The 18,258-nt window shown below is 31.2% G+C and overlaps 1 protein-coding gene across 2 annotated transcripts in view; it reads left to right on the forward strand.

Moving 5' to 3' along the window:
* LOC148284700 (uncharacterized) overlaps positions 1 to 18,258 on the forward strand; it is a 41,505-nt gene that overhangs the window by 9,144 nt on the left and 14,103 nt on the right. For both annotated transcript variants that reach the window (XR_015824184.1, XM_088236532.1), the window contains exons 5-9: positions 1,961 to 2,037; positions 12,613 to 13,064; positions 14,714 to 14,821; positions 15,715 to 15,852; positions 17,493 to 17,624. Coding sequence is in view for 1 of the 2 variants with exons in the window: in XM_088236532.1 (XP_088092658.1) it covers positions 1,961 to 2,037; positions 12,613 to 13,064; positions 14,714 to 14,821; positions 15,715 to 15,852; positions 17,493 to 17,624 (907 nt within the window). In the remaining variant the exon portion in view is untranslated. The remainder of the gene's footprint in view (positions 1 to 1,960; positions 2,038 to 12,612; positions 13,065 to 14,713; positions 14,822 to 15,714; positions 15,853 to 17,492; positions 17,625 to 18,258) is intronic.

Consider the following 18,258-nt stretch of genomic DNA (forward strand, 5'->3'; position numbering starts at 1 on the left):
AGAGGTAATAATGAGGAAGTTAATACTCCTTGAATTTGGATTTTATTATTATTACAATGCTAACATTTAATCCGGTAGTCAGACGACTGTTTTAATAAATATTTCAGTGAATACACATAGAAAAGTAAAAAAAAACAGTATTTAGAAAACTAATTTATTTTTTTGAATACTGGAGAAAACACCCTAATTTTTTTAATTTTTTTTTTGTAAAAAATAAATATTTTCATTCTTATGATTTACCCAAATATTTAATTTTGAGGTCTATTTTCAATGAGTTATAAATAACTCACTATTAGAAAATGGGAATCAAGTTCGGGTAGAATGGGATACAAACCATGGATCTTTGAGCCCGAGCTCAAGCTTGAGTCCGAGACACTACATACAGGACCACAGTCGATTCAGTCTGTTTTTTTTCTATTTTTTTTTTTTTTTTGTCATTTTAGTCTGTAGACTGAATTAAAATCTTATTTCAGCTCTCCTGAAATTTTTGAGAATTACAGATGGTCCCTTCTGCCATCAGACTACCACCAAACTGTAAGACAAAACATTTTTAAATAGAAGGAAAAAGTCATTAAAATTGTTTTTGATTGAATACACATTTAAAGTGTCAATGATTATCCTATTCCTGCCTTTTAATTGTATAAAATGTAAATATTAAATATATAAAATGATGCTATAATCAAACTAACAAATCTACGCTGGATAAATGATGACATCAGACTTGTGACGGCATCTTCATACCAAATCCCAATGCGGATTTTAAAAACGTGAATTGTAGCACCTTGAAAATAACACCAAACTAAATTTTAAATACAAATATCGACTGTTTTTTTTTAGCATGATACAACTTTCAATAAACTGAAAAAAGAGAAGCAAATATTTATAAGAATGAATTTGTTTTTATTGTGTTCGAAAGAATGAAAGTACATTCAATCGGTCCAATTTTCGGCCACTTAAACAAATCTGGCGTTATTTCCAAAATAGTGCCTGTTATATTGGCTTCCAATGCTTCGAGAGTTGTTGGTTTATTTCCAAAGACCATGGACTTAACGGAGCCCCATAGGAAATAATCCAATGGGGTCAAATCACAGGATAAAGGAAGCCAATTAATGGGACAATTTCTGGAAATAATGTTGTCGCCTAACTTGTCATGCAGTCAATTTTGTGGCTTGGCTCTATAAGGGCCAACGTCAAATTTTACTTTTTTCTTACTGTCAATTTGTAGAGGGACAATTTTAATTGAAAAAATATATATTTTACTATTTTGTATACACATGCATCTATGGTAATGTTTTTTATTAATATTCGTCATCAAACATGTCAAACAGTTTATTATGATGCCTAAAATCGCTGAAAAATTACTCTTGTGTTATTGCGATTTATGCCATTGGCCCTTATAGATCTAAACTACAGAATTCATAGTTTCACGAAGAGCCCTGTACGTTAGGCGATCTGATTGCTGATTTTTTAAAAAGATTTCCACAATTTTCTAGCGTTGTTCAAGTGGTAGAGGTTCAAGAGTGTCAGTATTGCCAATTAAAAATTATATTGTGATGAAAAAAAACTGTTACTTTTGGCTTAGTTAAATAGTTCAAATTACAAAATATGTATGTAAATATAATAATGAAAATACGTATGTAGTTTTATTCATAATTTTTACTGGTGACCAGGTTTCGTAATGACCGATATTGTTACCGACAGCTGAAAATGTCGGTCACGATTAAACCCGGTCACTGGTAAAAATTATAAATAAAAGTGGAATAAAACAACATATATATGTTTATTATTATAATTAAAATGCATTACCATCAAGAAATGTCTGTAGAAAAACTCAATCTATAAATATGTAAATAAAAAAAACATTAAGCTTCCTTAATTCCTCATTTTCAGCGATTATATGTTTTTTTACCAGAAATTTTTACAATACTATGTTACTAATAATTGTAAAAAAAATTCACAGATCATATGACATGAGTGGACCGTCCAAAACGCAATCATTTGGGCGCTATGCAGAAAAAGCCAACGCTTATAAGCCGAGTAATTTATCTTTTTATTAAATATTTATTTCCTTTACATTTAGATACATATGTATTTTTTTTATAGTCATTTGTATAGTGTTTTAAGGCTATTTCTTTTAACAGTATTATATTGGAATTATGGGTCATTTGTAATAATACATTGTTTTTAAAATTCAGAATTTTTAGTGTTATTTTTTGTAAGTAAGAGCGATGTCATTGCAGCGATATTATTTTTAAAAAGCGTTGTTTTTATTTATTGAATGTTGTGTTAATAGTGAGATATGTTACAGGATTTTTCCTTTAGTTTTATCATCATAAAACAGGTAAATTTTTTGTGAAAAGCATTTTTTCCATTTCAAAACTAAGAAAAAAAAATCAGGCAACATATACATCCTTTAATAATAATTTTAATTATGTAAATTTGAAATTACAATAAGTGACTTGACAAAGGAAACGATAGTGGTTGTGGAACAGGCTAGCATTAGTTACTAGTAATTTATACAATTTGCACAGAGTAAAAAAAAAAGTATTTTATATAGAGAGCTGTAAATAATATTGATTATTCTAATAGGATAAAGGATGGAAAAAAACTGCCTTTTCCAAAAAAACATGATAATAATTGTCAATGTATTAAGAACTATTTTTTAATAATAAATTTTATCAAGACTGCAAATTATTTGATAAAAATATCTTTGTCTTTCAACTTTGAATACTAAACAAAATATATAACTAAATGAATATTTTGCATTCTGCATTAGAATTTAATTTATTGTTTTATGGGGAAATATCATAGAATAATATTTATATTTTCAAATAAAAACAATCTTCTTAACTGCCAAATATGGTGTTATGGCTATTGGATATGTACCTAAGATAAAGTATTATTTTTTGTGTCTGAGTTATTTATCTCTTTTATAAGCATGTTTTTTGTAATCTTAAAAATGCGATGTATTTATTGCGTTACTTACATGTATTCATTCATTTATTTAATTATTCAAAATTACATTAGTTAACATATTCATAAACTTATTAAAGCTGTGCTCTTGGTAAGCCAAATTAATTAACAATTAAAAATGTTTCCCAGAAATTTGTTCGCCAACACTTGTTCCCGGGCTTTTCTTCGTAGAGACAATTCTCTGCCAGAGACCTGTTCGCCACAGCGCTTCTTCGCCTTTTTTATAGGGGTGGATTAAAGATCCTCGACATTAAATCGCAAATGCACTTGTTCGCGAAATATTCAATCAACAGATTATTTTTAACCAAAAACGGAGGATTCAAGTTTTGCTAAAATATTTTGTACAAAACGCATTCAAGTAAAAAGGTACAAATCATGAAAGGGTGGGTAAGTCAAAAACTTTGGCTGAAAAGATAAAATGACTTTATCGGTACACCACTACGCAGACTACTCTAAGGGGTAAGCAGAGAGGATAGATCGCTATTCTTCAACAATTTACAAACTTTTTATTTTTAAATACATATTCATTTCCACTTCACGCGATGGTTTCTTGACAGATATTTTTTTTTCTAAAATTTTAATGCTGAATTGTTTGTTTCTTGAAAAGTTAGAAAGAGTGGATAGAACGCCAAACTTCTTCGTTTTTAGGGAAATATTTTTTTGTAAATAATTATTTCCTCGTTTACATATATTTTAATTTATAGACAAATATGTTTTAATACCTTATGTTTTTTTTCTTATAATGTATTAGTATTGTTATAACTAGTGTATTTTATTAAAATGAAGATTCCATAAATATTTTTTTTAAAACTTAAAAATGTATTTTTACGACGAAAGTGAATAATAAAATCAATACATTTTCATACTAACGTATAACATCACAAATATTAAAAAAAATATATATTTCTAGTCTAAACAAATAGGACGCATTTTTCCTGGAGATGTAAGTAGATAGGATAGACTGCCATGCTTTCACGTATTTTAACCTAAAACACGTTTATTTTAAATCTCCCAGCTTTCTCCGAATGGTAAGAAAAGTGGATATAATGCCATATTTTTACAGTTTTGTCCACACAAGCTTATTTATTTTTAGCACAAGCCCTTTTAAGGTAAAGTTTTTAAATTGTGTTCTATGTATACGTCTTACCATCACGATGTGCTAATTACACCAAAGTAGGCAGAGACAATAGAACGCTGTACACCCACATTTTAAAAACACTTTATAAAAGAAATAGTGGAAGTCTACGCATTTACAGGGCTTATCTTCTGTCATTGGCTGGTTTACGCGGCAAAAAAAACTTTACAAAATTTATGACAAACTCAAAACATTGTTGACTTTGATTACCTGGGTAAATCTCTAAAAAGTATTTATTGTCTATCTAAACCTTACTCAGTTTACCCGAATACGTAGAGAGGATAAAACGCCATTCTTGTACATTTTTATAGGTATTTTTAAATTTCTAATTAAATATCACGCATTTTTCCGGAGATGTAGACCGCATGCGCGGTCCGCTCATAGAACGCATGGAACTATTGGTTCCCCTAAATTTAGCCAAATAATGTTTATAAAATAGCATGTTTAATAAATTAACCATCATTCATAATACCTAACATTTAGATTACTAGGAATTATTATTAGTAGGAATACAAAATAATATTTAGAATTTAATTCAAACATATCAATATAATGTTGATTTGTTTTAAGAAAAAAGTTTATAATCTACTACATATTTTGATTTTTCGGGTTCATAATGCATTTAAAATGAATAATAAAACTATAAGTAATCCAAATCTTTCCTTGACTTTTCACAGCTGTAATTACGAGTATAATAACCAAATTCCGAATATTAAATGTATTTGTAAATCGTTGGACAGAGTAGATTCAATTAAATATTTGGGAATTTAAATATATGGGAATTTAAAATGGACTAATCAAATTGATCATATTAAAAATAAATTGAAAAAGCAAATTTACTTTTTAAAACTATAAGAAATATAATTAGCTTAAAAGAACTTGTAAAAATATATTACGCAATAACTCAATCTGTTTTGGAATATGGGATAATTGGATGGGGATGTGCAAATGACACACTGATCAAGCAAATAATAATTGCACAAAGAGCTTTAATAAAAATTATCTTAAATTTTTTTTTTTTTAAATTTAAAATTTAAGAGTCCCAATCAGAACAAGCTCCCTCGGTATATTTGAAATACATAATGTAAAATCTATAAAACAATCTTATGTAAAAGCTTTGTTACTATACGCACGTAAACATTATTCTCTACCTTCCGTTGCAAATACAAGATTTACTAGATACTCAACCCTGATGCTGCAAAAAAATGAAAAAATCAATACAACCTTCGGTCAAAGAGGATTGGCCTACTACTCGGTTAAATTGTACAATCTATTTCCATTATCTAAAAGGACAATTAGTAAGTTCTCAGAATATAAAATTGCTATTAAGAAATGGATAGTGGAGGTGGGTTGCACACGGATCGATGAGTGGATCAAGCCAAATAGGTAAAATGTGTGTACTGTTTATGAATTTTGTTCTATTGGTCTATATAAATTGGTTATGTTTTTTATGATTATTTTAGTTTTTTATTGTTTATTATGTTAATGATAATGAGGAGTTCCAGCCCAACCCGGAATTAAATTTAAAAAATGTTTCGTGTACACGTGAATATTTAAACATTTTGGAGTAGGATGAAATATCTCAAAAACGCACGCAAAAATAAATAAAATCGTAAATAATGACGTCTTTTATATCTACGTGTAGTATTTCCAGTTTCCGCTTAAAGCCCCGCACCTTGTAAGGAACGTTTTGACCATAGAAAAAAAAGAGTATAATTTGTATAATTTGACATTTCAACCAGAGATTATGTCACCTTTCTAGGTTTTTCTAAATCGAAACGCTTCGAAAAACCACCATAACCTAGAAATGAGCAAATTACGATCAACTAAATGAAGTAATCAAAGCAATATTCCATAGATTCTTGTCAGGTCAGTGAAAGTAAGAACGCCAACAGTTTCATGACGTCACTACTGAAAAGTGACACACTGATTACAGTCATTTGGCGCGGTATTTGATAAATGTAACTTTAAAAAATCATATCTTTGTAAATAACGCACAAAAAAAAAAAAAATATATTTTTGCTTAGTTAAATAGTACGCTAATAGAAAAAAAAATATTAGGAAACAGTGGAATTCTTCATTAGGTTAATTGGATGAATTACATTTTTTTTATTGTTATTATTATGTTAACTTTGTTAAATAGCTAATCTTAGGCATGTTTCACATTTTGTAAAATGTTTCCCTCGGCGTAGGACACCCCAGGACAGTGAGGGAACATTATTCTGTATAAAAAAGAATACAAACAATGTAAAAGTATAAATAAAAAATGACCCATTCTTTTTCGTTCTAGTCAAGTCAAGTTTTTTTAATAAGATAATATCAATTTTGGTTTCACTGCATTTTAGTAAAATAAAATATAACGCCACAAAATACTCGCAGTTATTTATTATAGTATATATAGTGAAGTTGGTTGATTTGTTATTTCAATTTATTACTAGATATGTGAAATCATTGCTATTATTTCTAATCATATTAGTGTTTAGTTTGTCTTTAATTTCTTAAGGGCAGTATATATTATTATGTACCAATTATATACTAATTGCCCCTGGTAGACCGAGAGGATATAATGCCATACTTCTTCATGTTTATACTGACAAAATGAAAAGTAACAGATGTATAGATTTATATTATATTGTGCAACTAAATATCACGCATTATACCCGGAAGGCAGAGAAGATAGAATGCAACTGTGAACCAAATATTTTTTCAGTTTTCTGAAGGACAATAGACCCCGTTTACCAAAAAAAATTGACCCTTCCAGTATCGGTCACCACTTTCTGGTGGTCGGTTTATCATTGGTCATTATTGTTTCTTTTGTCTCAATGCTACCCGAAAGGCCACTAAATACCTAAATTGAGTAATGTGACTGAAACACATGTTAAACGTTGAACCAATGTATTTTTTTAGCGTTCCAGAAGCAAGCCCTAGTACCCAGGTCAATTTGCGATGCAGCAAAACATTTCAAAATAACTTAGCAAAGATTGATTATTATTATAAACATAGCATTTTGTGTATAGACAGGGTCTACGTTCAAGGCGCACAATATTTTGACACTATCTGATTTAGTTTTGGTGAAAAATGGCTAGTAATATTCATGAAAATTATATATTCGTGAATACTGACGCGTCAATTTTTATAAAAACTCAACTGGGTAGCGTCAAATCACATTTCGTGCGCCTTAAATGTAGATACCGTCTACACATATTGGATTTTTACACATATTTATTAGTGTTTGGTTTTCATTAATTCTTAATTCAGAATATAATATTAATTAAGTTTCATTACAATATTTGATTTTGTCCAAATGTTCGTAGACAAAAGACTGGATTTCACCCCTTCGGGAGTCATTAAGATTAACAAATTACAACAGGGATGGAGAATACCTTAAATAAGGGAATATGGAAGTCTAGGCATTTACATTTATGACCTGTCATTGGCCGGTTTAAGTGGCCACTTTACACACTGTGTAACATTCACCATTTTGCCTATGTTTAACCATCCGTATTTCTTCAATTCTTCCATTTGTTGATTTTAGTGAAGTTAAAGAGCCGAAACCTTTATTGTTGTGAAGAGATTCATCTGACTGAATTATTTCACATTCTAGGCAACGCCTGAAAACAATTTTTCAATTTTTAAACTTCTTCTTGGACCAGTTGGTTTCATTACAATATTAAATGCCTAGACTTCCATAATCCCTAATTTAAGGTATTCTCCATCCCTGTTGTAATTTGTTAATTAAGTTTCATAAAATTAGGTGATTCAAATATTTTATTGTTATTACTAGGGATGGAATGACTGAGAAAGATATTAAAAGGAGAGTGAATGCCGGGAACAGAGTGAATGTATTGTCGCAAGAGGCAAAATTAGCAGTTCACAATGGAGTCTTGGTCCCGACCCTGAAGCATGGAAGCGAAGTATGGACTTGGAAAAGCAAGGATGAAAGTAGGCTGAATGCTGTCGAAATGCGATCTCTCAGGCAAATGTGTGATAAAGCGTTGCCCGATAGATGCACAAATGTTGAGATCCGTACATTTTTAAGGCTAAGATAAGCAATATCGACAAAATCAAGAAAGGAGCTCTGCATTGGTTTGGACATGTAGAGCGAATGGACAGCGGAAGAATGGCTACAAATATTTACAATGCTAATGTTGATGGATACAGAAATAGAGGAAGGCCGAGAAAGACATGGCATGACCAAACCCAACATATACTTAAAGATGGACATGTTAAAAGTCGGAATAATCTGCGCGCGAGCATGAGAAGATGTATGAATGTAGAGGAAGCGAGATATGTATGCAAAGATAGAGTGATGTGGCGTTCTATCCTCTCTGCCTACCCTTAAGGAAAAACAGCGTTACGGTTTGTTTTTGTATGTCTTGTTGTATTTCGTAATGTATCTCAATAGGAATAAAGAGTTACTTAAAAAGTAATTTTAATATCAAAGCCAAAGACTATTTATTATAAAGAGCCCATGATCTGTCATTTTTTGTAAATATATTGAATCACTGCTTAGTAGGTCAATTAAAACATTCAAAATTTCGTAAGAAAATGTTTTCTGTAAAAAGCATGGCATTTTATCCTCAGCCTACTCTGGGAAATTAGCACACCGTGTTGAAAAGACATTAAAAAAATACTTTAAAAAAAAATAGTTTGTGTATATGAAACTGTAAAAAATATGGCGCTCTATCTACTCTCCCTACCATTCAGGTGAAGCCGTGAAATTTTAGAAACATATAAAAATGTATAAAAACTAGAAAGTACGGCATTCTATCCTCTCTGTTTACGTCTCCGGGTAGAATGTATGCTATTTAGTAAGGCGATACATATTTTCAAAATATATGTTGCAAGAAAATGAAATATTTCTGAAAAACACATGTTTTTCTAAATAAATAAGTATGGCATTTTATATATTTACTTCTCCAGGAAACCAGCGTTTAATATTATCAATAAAAAAATTCGCCACAAAATACATATTTTTTAAAATTCAGAAATTCCTACCTGCCCTAAATAAATACTCGTATGTCATTTTAAATATTAAACTATGTTTATAAAATATTGAAGTATGGCGTTCTATCCTCCCTTTCAACCCCTTTATACAGATGAGTCATTTTATCTTCTCAGTCACAGTTTTTAACTTATCCTTTCTCATCCATAAGTTGTACCTTTTTACTTAAATGTGTTTTAAACGAAATATCTGAGCAAAATTTAAATCCTCCGTTTTTGCTTAAAAATAATCTGTTGATTAAATATTTCGCGAACAAGTGCATTTGCGATTAAATGTTTAACGTATAAATGTCATTGCGAATAAATGTTCAGCGAAAAAGTGCTGTGGCGAACAAGTCGCTGGCGGTGAATTGACTGCGAAGAAAAGCCCGGGAACAAATGTCTTGCGAACAACTGTTGGCGAACAAATTTCCGGACATGATTAAAAATATATAGTACATTATTTTAGTTTATTTTGTAATACAGTTTGTGTTGATGCAATCAATTATTATTTATTTACCAATTATAAATAGTGTAAGTTTGTTTATATTCTATATGCCCGAGCAGATTACATTCCTGGGTGCATACAAAAAAAATATTTATACATAGCATTTACCTATAATGTAGTGAAATTTCTATACCATCTTTTTTCTTTTTACTTTCACCGTTACAGCTAAAAACGGTCATTGTCTATCGACCTTGTAGTTTCATAGTCGAATCTTGCCAAATGCGAGATATAATGTGGGTTCCATTTAAACTATTATTTTATTTCTATTTATTTTAGAAGCATTGGAAATCGAAAGGTAATACAACTTATCAGCTGCAGAGTTTCTAAACAAAAACAATAAAGCTTTTAAGGAAATCTTTGAATTTTTAATTATAAATCGAGCATTTGATGTACAGTCGAACTTAGTTATAAAGATCACGGAAATAGCGAGATCTAAAATGTAACGAGGAAACATTCATAGACACTTTAGTTTATGGTTTTCTCCATACATTTATTCACTTTTATAACGAGCTACTTCTCGGACATACCAAACAAAAATATTGCCAAAAGTTGAGAAAAAATTCTTAAATCGTTCAAAACATAATTTTAAAAATAAGAACCTGAATTGTTAAACCTAAACGAGCGGCTAACTTAGGACTGATGCCGCTGGGCATCGGGATCGGGTGACGTTTATGACACTGCATAACTGTCCAAGTACCTAATTGGTGTTTTTGCCGACAACATTGTATAAATATTACACACATGGTTGAAATTGCGTGTAAAAAATCCAAGCTCTGTGAACTACACCACATTACAATTTACAACTTCTTTTGTAGTTTATGAATGACATCCTTATTTCGGGAGTTTTTACAATGCTTTTTAAATTTTTTTTAATGTTCAATGATCAGTACATAATAAACATAACGAGTGGGTGATGTCAGATCAGTTAACAACTAACCCCTGAATTATAAACATGTCTACTAACAAGGGGGAGTGTTTCTCAATTTGTGAAAAGTGGCATTTATTTGTAAAATAGAATGTGCGCAAAAAATCTTGAGGTATGTGAAAAATCTTCTTATCCACAGTGTAAATATTGTGGAAAAATAAAAATGTTCATTTATCCGCATTGTAAATTTCAAAAGTAGTATGTTTGTACAACGAGTAATGCTTACAACAAGCAAATTCAATGGATCCCATCTTCCTCGTAATAACCAAGTTCGACTGTATTTAATCCACTTGAAAAAAATTTCAAATCCCTTTAAGTTTATTTTTAAACCATATTTAAATTTATGTGCATACGAATTAAAATAAAATATAAATATATACCGTAAATACGATGGTGGTAATGTGCTTCACGTGTACTTAAAAGCTTAACTTGTTCAAATTTTTTTCATTTACCCGAATATTCATAAACTGATTTTCACACAATTATTTGTAAATGAATTGTTTGTTATTAAATAAAAACTAACTATCAGTTATCCTATCTTTGGCGTTTTGCACTTTCATGAACGCTTTACTGATGAAAAATTAATTTGTAATTTTGCTAGCGAAATTTTCCCTTTTCTGCAATCTAAATCAAGTCCAATACATTCAACTTGATGGTTTTTGTTTTTCTCTCACTACAAAAAGATTTAATTCAAGGAATGGCTCAAAAAATAACACCAGCAATTAGAATATAACAATCCATAATTGAAAAAAGCCTTTATGTTAATTTATTTAGGACTTTCTGTTTTTTTAAATCTAAATATAAAACCTTAGTAGTCCTCAAGTTATATTAGGTGTACAACTTTGTTTCCTTATTGTAAAAAACTATTCATACATTTATGATTCAAAGTATTGTCCATCTTTTGGGCAGCGTGCGAATCCGGCATTAAAAAAACTGGTTATCTTTTGATGCAATTCACGATTGATCCAACTTCTTTATAAGACCGAAAGTGCTGGTCAGCTAGGCCGTGTGCTATTGATCGAAACAAGTGATATATATAGTTGGATAATTTATATAGCGCCATTTTTGTGAAAATCACCTCCAGGGATTAAGGTCTTGACCACTCACAACATGGGGTTGAGCATGGTCATGCAAAATCACTTTATCTTGGCTCAAACACATTAGTTGCGTTAGATAATGATCACCTGTGATTGTTTCACTCGATTTTAACAGCTCGTAATACACTATGTCGAGCTGGTCCCATCAAATACACAGCATGACCTTAGAGCCATGAAAATTCGGTTTGGCCGTCGGCGTGGAAGCATCGTCAGGAAAACTCCTATGATTTTCTGACCTTGGGATTATCGCAATGGACCCGTTTTTCATCCCAAGTCACAATACGATGCAGAAATCCCGTCCGTCTTTGCCTTTCAAGTAACTGTTCACAAGCAAACAAACTCCGTTCAACATCTCTCGTTTCTATGCCTCTGGCACCCAATTTTCTTGCTTCTGAATCATTCCCATGGTTCTAAGGTGTTTTGAGTCACCCTCAATGATCTTGCCAATTCTTCTTGACTTTGACAGTAGTCTTCATCAAGTGATGCCTCCAATTCTGCATCTTTGAAAATCTTTGACGTAAAAATCACTGTTCTTGAAGGATTGAAACCACTCATGACACTATTATTTCACTAATGACAGCCTCACCATAAGTATTTGAGAGCATTCGATGAGCTTCAGCTGCAGATTTCTTCTTATTGAAGCAGAAAATTAAAACCTCCCGCTAATGACGAGAATTCGGCTTGTAAACTGTCATTTTCAATCCAGAATACCTTTATGATGCAGACACAAATCAACTAATGTTTCTATGAGGTTATATTGACAGATGCCCAAGTTTATTGTGTGACGTGTATGATCTATTTATTTCGACCACTATTTACCGCTAAAGACATCTACAGGAAAACGGATGCAGTACAGTTGTACACCTAATATTAAAAATATTAAATTTTCATTATTAATTTGGTTTTGTTCTTATTTTTTTTAAGTATTTTTTTGCTTGTTATTATTTTTTTAGCATGTATCTAATGGTATTTTATTTTCTTATTTATTCAGTTTCTGCAAGTTCAGTTTGCACAGACAAGACTGCCGTCCAATATGGATTCAATACCCTTCCTAAATCTTCAAAAGGCGGGAAGTCTAAATCTTCCAAAAAATCCACTACTCTTCAATTCGCCTCCACAAAACCATACACCAAATCTGGAAACATTTCCTCTCCATGCAGCCGTAAAAATTCAGTGGAAACTGCCTATATCATGAAAAATTATGGTCTTGAAAAACCAAACGAGTCATTGAGAAAAATTGAAACCAGTTGTCGAGACTTTTCCTATGGTGAATCTATAAGCAATATTGGCAATGATATTCTGTCAAATATTGAGAGGGCTAACAATGCTGCTAATGAATATTCCTCTTTCAATATGTGGCCAAACCCTGATGATGATGCACTTTTCAAAAGTATCGACGAGAGCATTAAGGAGCCAATGCTTTCAAGCATTCCGCCATCATTTGTGAGTACAAAATAAATTTATTTTATAATTTTTCTTAATTTACCAATAGTAAATATAGGCAGCAATCATAAAGGGTTTATGTAGGAGCAATATTTGATAAAATATTTATTTTATTTGAAAGTTTAAAATAGGTGCATTTATATACAATTATAACATTGCTTCCTCTCTAATGGAGCAATATTCTCATGTTTAGAGAGTGTTCATTTTTTAATTTTTCATTCATTGTTTTTTAAAGTAATAGTTGATAATAAATTAAAAAAATGTTTAATACAGTATGTAAGTTAATATAATGTGGGTTTCATTGGATTTTAACTATCTAACTTACGTTACATACAAAAAGTACCTGGAAATTTGGATTTAAATGAACCGATTAATAGGGTTGGTAGCCCCTTCCTTAATTACCAAACCTGTTTTAAAAAAGTAGAACAACGCGTTTGCTCAAAATTTTGTGTCGCAAATGAAATTTCATGTGCAGATTCATTAAAAATGTTAAATAAGGCCTTTGGTGATTCGTGTATGTCCAAAACACAGGCTTAAGAGTAGTATAAGGAGTTAATTGCGGGCCGTGAAATCATCGAAGATTTGCCTTGCACCGGTCGGCCATCTCGACGACAACGCACCATCTCACCAAGCTACCACCGTATTCACCGGATATGCCTCGTTGTGATTTTTTCTTATTTCCAAAACTAAAATTGACACTACGGGGTCGCCGCTTTGAAATGATGGTGAGGCCATCAAACAAAATTCGCTGAAGGCGATAACTTCGGCGGCCTATGAGCAGTGTATGGAGGATTGAGTTAAACGTTGACATAGCTGTATTGCACTCGATGGAGCCTACTTTGAAGGGGACAAAATAAATTTTGAAAATTAAATAACAATTTATGTGGTTTTTTTACAACTTCCGGGTACTTTTTGTTAATTTAATTCATCAAAATTCTTTTTTTCCTAGTAAGGGGTAAAGGTATTATGCAGTATTTGTGTTACATCTATGCACATTTACATTATAAAGAATTCTTGTTTTGTGGAAATTCTTTAAAATAAGGATGTTTTGATTTTTAAAAACTTTCTTTAAATTTTATATTTTAGGTTTTGTGATAATATTCTTGATATTTTTCTGTTAAATAAATTGGGGAAGAGATTTATAAGATATAAGTTGAAAATGTTGCAAACAGTTTATCAGTTTTCAAGATGCTTATTTAGGCGAAAATGCTTGTCGGTCAATAAAGAAATTAGTAAAACAAACAAAAAATTTCATCACAAAAGATCTACTCAGGTCGCAGTGATGTCAGGAGCTTATCACTGAATGAGAATAAACAAAGAAGATTAATTGATTTCTTTCATCAAAATTATTATCAATGGCATAATTCTATGTTTTATTATATATAATTTATCTGGGTCAGTCAAATCAAGTTTGGATAAATGACTCTTCTCTAAAAATACTGAAAAATTATTATGTTACTTTCAGACGAAAAGAAAACAGGTATGGTTTTTATAAAATGCAAAGTTCAAAGCTTTAAAGTTTTATAATATATAAGAATCCCATTTTATAAAAAAAAATTGCTTTCATTATTATATATTATGTACATTATTATGATACACGAGTACTATGCAAAAAATAAACCTCATATTTTTATTGCATATTTTTGCAGGATGTTGGAAACATTTCGAACATTGATGATTCTAAGAGCGTTAAAACAAAGCAAGACTCTAATGCAATCATTAGGTCAATGTTCATGGCTGACGTCTCCGCTGATGAGGTAAAATATATTCATCTTATCCACAGTATTTTTTTATTTTTTTTAACAATATGCACTGTCTTATTTATACCAGTTTAAAACAGGATTAAATTACAAAATTACTGAAACAATAACTAAAAAAAATTGGCAACTAGGTCATCTGTGATATCAAACAGTAATAATATATATGAAGAATGAATAATCAGGCATCATGAACAATTGTGCTTTTTAAAATATATTGTGTAAGTAACGTTATTGCATCATAGAGGTTGCGATCAATGAATTAATACACATATCCGAGAGTTCTGCATTCAAATCTCGGTGAGATCATGATAATCAAATGAGATTTTTTTCATGCCTCAGTATATTTTACTGTGATTTATCACTGTAATTGAGCCTCTTGGCGAGTTATTAAAACAAAATGAGTTCAAAAAATAAATATATAAAGCATTGTTTTGATTTGTTAAAAAATAGAGCATTGATTAACAATTTTATTATTAGAATGGAGTTGGGTCATGTCAGGGTTCCTACTGAGCTGAGGGGTAAATTTGGAATTAATCTCGCTATGTGATTTAACTTCTTAGGCATAGTGGGATTGGTGTAGTCAAGTGAAACGGCATCTGGAATCGTATGGCTGCTATAGTCAGGTCTCAGGACAAACTGACAATGAGAGTGTTCAGTGGAACATGAAAGCAGCAAGCGATCTGTGTGCTGACATTGCAGTATTTCCCACTATTCAGTCTGGGAAATGTGAATGCATATTTCCTCGGGTGTTTTTTAGGTATTAGAACCCTGAACTCTTCGTGTGTGAGGCAAGCATCTTAGCCATCACCCCTCGCGGGCCACCAAATATGTTGTGACTAAAAAAAAATTTTACCTTACCTTATTAATTGAACTATGTTTTCTTTCCCCAGCCACCCAAATCATCACTGCGAAAGAAAACTCATCACAATATCTACGATTGTGACCCATCGGATAACCTTGACTTACTCCACAAGAAAGAAGATCTACCCAAACGCGGAACTTCTCCATCAGCATCCGTATATTCTTTCGTAAGTATTTATTAAAAAACTCTTTTTAAATATATCAGATGTTTCTCTTTAATGCATTAGTTGGGATTTTTCCAAAATAATAGGAATGACTAAATAACTGAAAACTACAGAGTTCCTGATAAATATTTTTGGTACTGTATGGAGGTGCATATCACTTTGTGCATTAGAGTGAGGTCAGCAATTGTCCTTCTGGTGAAGAGCAATTGTAACCTCAACTCAGACATCAAAATTTCATCTACAGGTTTGCCCCTTTTGAACAGTATGTATTGTCAAAACTTCCACTGAACTCTTTAAAGTTAAACAGTTGTAAAAAGGCTCCTGACCGATAATGCATATTCCAGTTGTGATCGGACCAGAGCACAATACAAAGATTTTATTGAAACGATGCTACTAAAACTTGTTGTATTCCGGATAATGAAGCCCAACATCTGCATAGCCTTATTAGCAATTGTCATTCTATGGTGCGTAAAGGTTAGCTTTTCATCAAAAGTTACCTCGAGATGTCTGATTTGTGGGATAGTAGTTATTAAAGTGTTGTTAATAGAGTATGATTACGGATTAATTTTCGGGAACGACAAAAAGACATGTGAAAACATTTGTTTACATTTAAAAACAAATGGTTGGATTCATACCACTTAAGAAGTATATAGATTATCCCTTGAAGGTATGTCATTTGTGCAATTTATTTCAAATCAAATCACACTCCAAATCATCAGCATAGTAAGAATTCTGCATTAGAAAATTGTTTGGGTAGATCGTTAATAAATAGTACAAATAGAAATGGACCAAGATGAAAACCCTGTGGTACCCCCGATCTAGCTGTTAATTCATTAGAGTGATAGCTATTTTGATTTATAGCAATTCTCCTTTTGCTAAGATAACTCTTGAGCCTTGATTATAACCAAATCATACACATTTATATACCTATGAAATACTTTCGTTACAACCCTACAAGTTACACATATTTATATTTTGTATGAGAAAAATTGCCATACTTTGTTGACCTCTGCTCAACCCTTTATGCTGCCTACTATTGGGCATACATCTTATTATAATTATAATAACTAGCAGTATTTTTTATTTTAAAAATTATGTATGTATGTATATAAGATAGGAAATAAATGATTTATTTTACATAATTAATATCAATTAAGTCTCCACAAATATTCAAATTGTGTATTTACTTTTTTTGTAAAATAGTTTTCAGCCTTTAAAAATTAAATTCTATCTCTAGAGATACTTAATATATAAAATAATAAATCATTTACTTTACTTGTCTAGCTGACTGACTCAAATCGTGTTATATTCTTGCACTGAAAAACACCGTTCAAAGCAATAAGCAAAAAACAATTGAGTTTCTCTAGAATTTAATTGCAATTCCACCTCAATTCCAAGAAGCGTGTCCTTTCCAGCACAGGGTAGTTTCAGACTGGAATAAATTGCCAAGCACAGTTATCCATTTCGGTCAACCAGTTAAATAACCGTTTGGATGCTTTTTTGAAGGAAGAAGAACGCAAATAAAAAGCAGTACATGAGATATAAGCGCACCAGCAAAGACTGCCTGCCTCTAACAAATAATAAAAGTAAGCATTGCATTGGTATAGATAAATTAATGTGATTATAAATCATGGTGATTTCAGGAGGACAGTCAAGATACTAAAGTAGCCGACAGCCGCAAAGTGATGGAACCACAGTTGAGTGTTACAGAGTCCCTCAACCGCATGGGGAAAAGAAGAGGGCGAGCTTTTGGAGTTTTCGGAGAACCCCGAGTTGTAATTATAACTTTTTGTATCCTTCAATGCTTTAAGCCAATTTTCACTATAACTGCTAATTTTTATTCACACATTTTAGTAGTAGTATTCAAAGTAGTATCCAAAAAAACTCAATTTATTGGCATCCGAACAGCTGTGAAATTGTATCTATATATATGAAATCGATAAAAACCGATGAATAAAAAAAAAAATAAAAAAAAGGTTTTCTGGTGAAAAATTTTTAAATTCCATTTATAAGATATATTTTTTTCGAAATTTCTTCCATTGAAATTATATAAAGGAACTTAGATGGTTTCATGAGTATGTATCATGTCCAAAATATGTTGAAAAGACTTGTTGAGTGATAAATTCAAATGAATTTGACATAATACCAGGGCGAATGCTCCTTATAATTGATAACACGCAGCTTACCATATTTTTTTGACATCGAAAGTTATGTTTTATGTTACAGTATTATTAGGAAAAAACACATCACCAAAAAAATATATTACTTTTCTTGGGTAAGTAAATTGATATCATATTCCTTTATTCCATACAGCGACCATTTGCGCCTCTATTGGCCAAAATTATTACTACTGGATTACACGAGATTACTCTGCTGACTTAAAAACACAAATTCAAATACGTCTTTAAT

The sequence above is a fragment of the Micrasema longulum genome, unplaced genomic scaffold, assembly GCF_059751315.1.
Source record: "Micrasema longulum isolate JH-2025_06_02 unplaced genomic scaffold, ASM5975131v1 h1tg000097l, whole genome shotgun sequence".
Lineage (NCBI taxonomy): Eukaryota > Metazoa > Arthropoda > Insecta > Trichoptera > Brachycentridae > Micrasema > Micrasema longulum.